Source organism: Perkinsus marinus (assembly GCF_000006405.1).
Source record: "Perkinsus marinus ATCC 50983 genomic scaffold scf_1104296962770, whole genome shotgun sequence".
Classification (NCBI taxonomy): Eukaryota; Perkinsozoa; order Perkinsida; family Perkinsidae; genus Perkinsus; species Perkinsus marinus.
The window spans coordinates 216,981-224,609 of record NW_003205331.1 but is presented as its reverse complement, the minus strand read 5'-3'; the positions used below and the strand labels follow the sequence as shown (position 1 = coordinate 224,609).

The window sequence follows — 7,629 nt, the reverse complement described above, 5'->3', positions numbered from 1 at the left end:
CCGCTTCGTGATGAACAGCAAGAGGGGCCACAACAGGGAACTTATAGCTCCGTTTGAAATACAGCGCCTCCCCACCAGGTGATAACGCATATCTACAAATTTGCCAGTTTGAGCGGAGCGAAGCAGCTGATAATACTACTACCTTATCTGAACCTGCAGTATATGTATCGAGGGAACAGCGAGAGACTAAGACAAAGAAGAATAGCTCAACTCAACAGAGTATCGGCGAACAGGATCAAGCCCACGGAATTTCATGATGCGTGACAACTCTAGTACTTCACCATTTGAGAGCTCTTGCCAACACCGTATGAACTACTACGCCACTCGATTCAACATCGGAAGAATTTTCTCAAGAAATTTTTCCGACAAAAATTGAGGAAACAGATCTTTCCAATGCTGGTGCGTTTTCAAACAGACCTTTGATTCGAATCCACACCATACAGCAATCGACGGCGAGACCGAAAAAACTCAACTTCCGCTTACGAATTTGCCCCTCGTCGAAACAACCTGCTCCACAGGGCATTCCTTAGCCAGCACCCGTAGTGGGTCGTCGCTAGTATCAAGTAGCTTCACACATTCTTCTCCTACTGCGGGACACGATAACTCCACCTACTCACTGATGCTGCATGGTTTAAAGTAACACTCCGACTCACCTTCAAAGTAACATCATAGAGAGTGTTGACTTTTGGGCTGTCCACAGCTACGTTGATATACCCCTGGAAGGCTTCCCCCACAAACATGTCACTAAGCGGGAAAAAGCATCGAATTCACCAGTAGACTGTGAACTCATCCTCCTATACAGTCCACGGCGACACGGATCGTCTTGAATAGGTCCCCACTGCGTACCTCACTTCTCGGGGTAGCTTAGGTGATGCGCATTCAAGACTCCTCACAGTATTCTCTGGCAGTAAAGGGTTGTGGCATTCCTGAGATGACACATGCATATCTTAGGTCCCAGCTGACAAGATACGGAATAGGACCTGTATGATGCCATGAACCGGGCGAGCTTGGTGGATCTGGCTGACTCGCATTACCTTCACGGCTAGAGGGTCCCGAGTAGACATCAAATTTAACGACAAATCACTCAAACCTTCCGAGAATCCATACGTCTTACTTTCAAGAGCATACCTAGGAGATGAGGAAATCACATTCGCGGGCAGAGACAACAATTTCATGGTAAAGAAGGACATAGATTTCGGGTCGTAGTTCCAGCGATCCAGGTATTCCAGAATGCCCTGGGACTCTAACCACAGCCTACAGCAACGACGACCGTATTTCTACGACCAAGAATATAGGGGGAAGCATGCTGGCAACAACAGTAACAATAACAGCAACAGTACCAACAATAGTAACAACAACAGTAACAGTAACAACAATAATAATAACAACAATAGTAACAACAACGACAGTAACAACAACACCAGTAACAACAATAGTAACAACAATAACAACAACAACAGTAACAACAACAACGACAACAGTAACAGTGACAGTAACAGCAACAACAACAACAACAACAACAACAACAACAACGACCACGGTAACAACAACAGTTAGGAGAGTAACAACCCCAGATGGATATAACGCACTTCAACTCAGCACCGTGTTTCGTAGATCGTATGGAAACAAAAAGAGGTATCTCCTTTAATACTACACCAACTTCCTCATTACACAAAGCCAAAGCCTTCATGGGCCTCATTAACCGCCTGAGATGACCATCAATCAGCGAGTCCAGTTCACTACTCTAATACTACCAGCACGAGCTTCGCTTTAAGAGTCTCCCTATCACCATAGTTCGGCAGATCCAACTGGTTCATGCACGTATGAGCCGTCGGCAAACGATCAGCCCCATACCTATACCACACCTCCCTGAACTCATCCCAACCGCAATAGACCTACGCTCTGTGGACCGACATCTTCTGTGGTCCCCTCATCCCCTGCAACGCCTTAAAGCCCTCCAAAGGCACCTGACTACTCCCCGTCACCTGAACACCATATAATAAAACCCGACAGATCAACCGTTGAACTCACGAATTGCAGGAACGTCGCTAACTGCTGCTGGTTGAACTCCTCCACTACCGACCAGAACCAAACCTGAACCGCATGTATGGATCTCAGTCTCCCCATGAGCTCCACTGTCCATCATCAAAACTTGACTACAGCATTTCCAGGTTTAATTTGTTGGAGTCTCACCCTAGTGATGTTGAAAACACTAGCGAAACATATTTTTCACGACTACTGCATATCACCGCGAATATCGCTTTTTTCACCGAGTTTTACGCCATTCCACATAAAAGCGATTAAATTCTATTTTTTACATTGAAGTTTCACCCATTTCACCTGAGGTGGCGTAAAACTCTGTCAAAAACGCGAAACTCGCACTACTCAGTAGTCGTGAAATATGTTTTTCACTATTGTTTTTCATATCACTAGGGTGGTGAAACTCCATTGTTTTTGATTTTCTACCTATATTCATTAACATTTTACCCATGAACCATCAACCATAATTCCAATACAATATCAACAAGATTAATGCCTTTATCCATTCAACCAAGGACGCACTCAATGATGAACATTAACCGGCTGGGCAAAAAATCAAACATTACGCTAGAAAATAAATAAGATCTCGAAACGCTGTAAAGTACCCCACTACCCATCAGCGGTGGAATATATGATGACTTTCCTCAGCTGAGCCCAGAAGTTCCCTCACTAATTATACAAGTTTATATACGAATTCGGGTAAGAGTGTACAGAAACCAGGGAGAATTTCCTCAAATGTCACCTACACATGTAGTTGCTCCCACACCGCCATCCATCACAATATAAAGACGCCCCCCCCCTATTCTTACTATCTGATCAGAGTCCTTAGTATAGTTGACATAAACCGTGTTTCTCTTCCAGTCCTCTACATCGATCGTGGGCAGCCCCGATATGAGCAACTCCAACTCTCTATCGTCAAACATGCGGCCCAGCACGTCACTCGGCACCTAACCAGACGCATGCCCCTCGCCCCCCCAAAGACGTACCGCCCTACCAGCTCATTGAAGCCCTTGAGGAAGGCGTTCAATTGAGGCCTCACTGCTTGGGTCATCTTATGTTGGCATACCAAATGGACATACTCCTTCTTGTTCTCTTCGGTCACCCTTATGTTCGCACCGTTTTCCTTCAACTCCACCGAGCGCACTCTGAAAACGGCGTCCAACCTCAAAACAACAACAACAACCACACCTGCCAAAGTCGTCCAGATCTGTTGTAAAATTCATATCCGCAGCTACTACTGCTCCCTCCGGAGAGTTCAGGTCAGTATCTGTGAGCGATAGATCTGATAGTAGCTTTCAAAACTAGGAAGCTCCTGAAATTCACAGTTATTATTGTGGCCATTAGAAACCCGACTATTCGCAAAGGTGTTGATGGAAAAAGTGTTACTCAACTACGACCATCACAAAAACTAAAAAATCAATTGATTTTAGTTAAGGAAGTTTCCAAACGCCTCTCTCACATTGCGAGATCGGATACATAGTTCGAATATCGGCAATTCCTGCCAATTGACAGCTACCCACACGGATATCTTGAGGTCGACCGCGGAAGATACAAAACAGGCCCAAAACATACCATCCCAACCAAGCCTACCGAGTATCCACAGCATTTGCCGATAGAAATCAGGGTCTTCCGACTCCATATCATGCCATGACACCTTTCAACAAAACAATCCCCAAAATCCTAGCGGAGCGAAGCACTCCCTCTCACCGGCTTCCCCAACATGTGTTTATAGAAACTCCTCGTGAAATAACAGTCTAGCCTCTGGTTGTCATAAATTGCCTTTCCAATGAATCTTCCACAGAATTCAAAAAACGCCAGATGGTCCGGATTAGCATAGGACATACTGTTAGGGTGGAACGTTGAGCAGTTACCTCCTACAAAATCAAACACTACTTCTTCACACTTCCATCACAACAACCTCACCTGCTGTGCTGAAGAGTGCATAATTCGGGTTGAATATTTCCCGAGATAAAATCCCAAACCACTCCCGTACCACACCTCCAGCATCTACTGCTTCTTCACCAGAGAATACTATCGACAGCTTTCCCCTCATCTGACACATATCATCCAATGGAGTTTCACCACCCTAGTGATATGAAAAACATATTTCACGACTACTGCAAGGCACAAATATCGCCTAGTTTTTCACCGAGTTTTACGCCACTTCACGTAAAACGGGTCGTGAAACTCCAATACACAAAAATTAACCTTCTCACTTTACTGCCAAATTTAATATTGGAGTTTCACCCATTTAACGTATAGTAGTATAATACTCCATGAAAATTATAAAACGTACATGTCTGCGCGATCGATGAGACCATTGCTCCCCGCAGAATGAATGTTTTTAACACATTTTATCACATACCATAAATCCTTTTTCACTACCTCCTCCGCCGTGCGCGGGCGCAACTGATGGAAGCTGTCCATGAACACATGATCCCTTCTAATATTCAGCCTGATAGGTCTCATGCCCATTCGAGGACCTACACCCCAGCCCTACTCCTCCTCGGCACAACCTCCCCCCCTACCTCTGTTATTCATTTCCCAATGGAAAAAGGCGCGCTTATTATCAAAATCAACCACATGCGGCGCTATACCTGGCAAGTTGAAACTTCCCCCAGCCCGAACCCAACCTCGCTCTTACGAATGATATTCATCAGCATTCGAGTAAGGCTGTCCGTTGGCCTCTTTATACAAGCATTTACAGGCTTCTTGTGCCGTTCCAAAAAGGCCACCAGCTTCCTCATATCTCTCTCATAAGGAGGAGAAATGTCCTCCGAGTTCCCCGACATCAACGACGAACTGCTCGCGCTCCCTGAAAACAAACAACCACAAATGTCTTCAAAATTTAGCAAAGTAGATTTACAAAATTTCCAATCAAAATCAGTGAATCAAATTCATACAGTAATAAATTCGCCATACCATCCCTCCCCCACATCCCATCCCCCTTACTCGCACTGGCCCGATTCCCCGCAGGAAAGCTCGAGGCCTCCCCGACTGGTGAAACCACACCCGTATCGCTACTCGCCGAAGACGTCACCGAGTAATGCCTTTGACTACCACCAGTCTGTGAATCTGCCATATCAAGGGATACAAATCGATCAACATGGCGAGCGCTACTAAACTTACCCCCCTTTTGACTGCCAAAGGCGATCATAAAGGCCTCCAGAAGACCCATGATACGATGCAACCTAGTCGGTATGCGGCCGTTAGCCTCATCATCGCTATCGCTGGCTTGGACCTCCTCCTCCTCCTCACCGCTAGCAACCACTACTTCTTCCAACGGTGTTCTGATGTAAAGAAATGTAACCAACAGTAGAGTTTCACCATTCGTTTTACGTGAAGTGGCGTGATACTCTGTGAAAACCCCGATATTCGCGGTGATATGCAGTAGTCGTAAAATATATTTTTCACTAGTGTTTTTGTTCATATCACTAGGGGGGTGAAACTCCAGTAAAGCAGGCAGAATAGACAACGAAATGCCAATTTCTTATCCACAAATCACAAGGGCCGTATACAAGTACTATGATGTTTTTATATTCTACTTATTCGATACTCCAACGATTATCAATACAGGGCAATAGACCACATTTTTATAGGAATGAATAAAAATATATCATACCACATTTCCCCCGAATTCCACTCGAGCAACCGCAGTCATAAAATCCCAGCAAGCGACCATTTTTCAATACTAACCACGCAAATGGTCGAATACATGTGTTGGTGACAATACGAAAATTCTAATCAAACTTGGAAAAAAATTCTCACTGATTTTTGCACACTTCTACCCAAATTTGTATAATTACTAATGAAACTCTGGAGCTCACATATATTCCAACACCGGCTCCCTCCCGTCACCGCCCATTGCCCCACCTTTCCTCCCCCTCCTCTTCATCGTCCACACTGAGTGCCCCTCCTGGGCCCTCTCTGGCCCTCAACTCCTCAAGCTGCCGCTGCCCTTCTGTTCGTCGCATATCAATACAGTCATACGGGAGCAGGGCCTCATCCAGGGCCTTCCACAGATCGACAAGGCCAGGGTTCGATGCTGACCCTGTGAGGTACCTACAATTTTAGGTCAAAATTCCGTCACTGCGCCACAAAATTCGTCCTCACTCTGCGAGAGTGTTCCTATAGGCAATATCGAATTCCTCCTCCGGCAAGTTCCGACACTTGTTCCGAGCGACCTGCTTATACGCCCCCACAAACCGCATCAGCCTCTGCCCTTCCCTCTGCAGCTTCTCATTCGCTTCCTAAAGGGTCCAACACGAGTCGCGATTGGTGTGGTATGGACCCCTCCTCACCTCACACTCAGCCGGCTCCTTCAACAACTCAACGATGCTCTCCGCAAGTTGCCCGAGCTCCGCCGCCAGTGCCCCTCTGAGCTGCCGACCGTGGGAATCTACCACGACCAATTCTGACCGCCCGAGCCCCACATCATCCACTCACCGCTTTCAGCAAGTGCCACTACTAGACCGATGCCCTCATGCAATACACGCTCCATGCCAAAGGGATTTGCCTGTTGGAAAAATGCAGGATGCGGGGATCGAACCCGAGACCTTACCAGACTCATATCTCCAATCATCTCGTAACGCGGGTCCATCCTTGCAGCCTGTGATCGACGTTGCACAAGGTCCCCCGAGGCCGGTCCAAAAACGTATCCCATCAACCTCCTGGCAGCGTCCGCCGATATATGCTGCATTAGCACCCGCGACCGCTGTTGGGACTTCTCAACCTGACATCCCAGGTTCGATCCCCGGCAAGGGCGTTTCTCCCACCCTCTGTCTCTGCCTCGCAGCCACTTGCTCCCCTTCAGAAGATCTCGGTGCCCCATCGGATGACCCCTCTCGAGTCGTCGTAACTACCATCATCAGCATTCAATCCTCCTACCCCTGCCCGCTTCCTCCTCCTCCTCCTACCCCCTGCCGGCCTCCCTCTATAGGGCACAATGAGCTTCGACAACAGCAGCAAGAGGTTCCCGAGGGTCACAGCAGATGCATCCACAAGTGACGAGGACACCAAATCGATCAACAACTCGATACCACTCGGAGCCTTTCCAGTAGTCGACGCCGACACCACCTACGTACACACAGTTCACTAAAACACCGTTGAAGGAATATATGGTTGCTTTCCACAGCTGATTATACAAGTTTACATATGAACTCGAGTAAAATTGTCCAAAAAAACAAGAATTCCCCAAAATTTTCTCACAATTTTCATACCGTAATCAACACATGCATCCTTTCCCCCACCCACCGGTCTCATCAGCCAATCTCTCGAACTGGGTACCCAGGTGAGGATAAATTCAACAGCCACCAGCAGACGGGAGGTCATAGTGCTCCTCACCTTAGCCGGATCATCACCACTAGGGACCTACACCGTATACCAGCTGAGCATCCAAGAACAGCCCCTCAGCATGCACTACCTCGTACAGCCTGGGGAACGGAGGATGGTCGGGCTGCCCTAGGAGTCTAGTGCAAGGCATCTCCATGTCGGCCCTAGCCTCATCTACCACATAAGACAGAACCCTTCAACACCATAAACGACGACTGACCAGCAGACTACCTATTCGAACACTATCAGCGCCCCTGA

At 47.1% G+C, this 7,629-nt stretch overlaps 1 protein-coding gene across 1 annotated transcript in view; it reads right to left on the bottom strand.

The window, feature by feature from the left end:
* Nucleotides 1–1,667: 1,667 nt before the first annotated feature.
* The window catches only part of Pmar_PMAR000564 (ubiquitin-protein ligase, putative), a gene marked incomplete at both ends in the record, with an annotated part of 11,716 nt that continues 5,754 nt past the window's right edge, over nt 1,668–7,629 (bottom strand). Inside the window, 23 exons of the mRNA XM_002771465.1 lie at nt 1,668–1,706; nt 1,755–1,854; nt 1,900–1,985; nt 2,032–2,094; nt 2,850–2,979; nt 3,030–3,185; nt 3,229–3,274; nt 3,613–3,694; nt 3,748–3,914; nt 3,964–4,093; nt 4,426–4,523; nt 4,557–4,637; nt 4,685–4,855; nt 5,170–5,330; nt 5,914–6,102; nt 6,154–6,290; nt 6,342–6,439; nt 6,487–6,556; nt 6,602–6,772; nt 6,816–6,898; nt 6,957–7,116; nt 7,327–7,410; nt 7,463–7,545. Coding sequence (XP_002771511.1) covers nt 1,668–1,706; nt 1,755–1,854; nt 1,900–1,985; nt 2,032–2,094; nt 2,850–2,979; nt 3,030–3,185; nt 3,229–3,274; nt 3,613–3,694; nt 3,748–3,914; nt 3,964–4,093; nt 4,426–4,523; nt 4,557–4,637; nt 4,685–4,855; nt 5,170–5,330; nt 5,914–6,102; nt 6,154–6,290; nt 6,342–6,439; nt 6,487–6,556; nt 6,602–6,772; nt 6,816–6,898; nt 6,957–7,116; nt 7,327–7,410; nt 7,463–7,545 — 2,585 coding nt within the window. The remainder of the gene's footprint in view (nt 1,707–1,754; nt 1,855–1,899; nt 1,986–2,031; nt 2,095–2,849; nt 2,980–3,029; nt 3,186–3,228; nt 3,275–3,612; nt 3,695–3,747; nt 3,915–3,963; nt 4,094–4,425; nt 4,524–4,556; nt 4,638–4,684; nt 4,856–5,169; nt 5,331–5,913; nt 6,103–6,153; nt 6,291–6,341; nt 6,440–6,486; nt 6,557–6,601; nt 6,773–6,815; nt 6,899–6,956; nt 7,117–7,326; nt 7,411–7,462; nt 7,546–7,629) is intronic.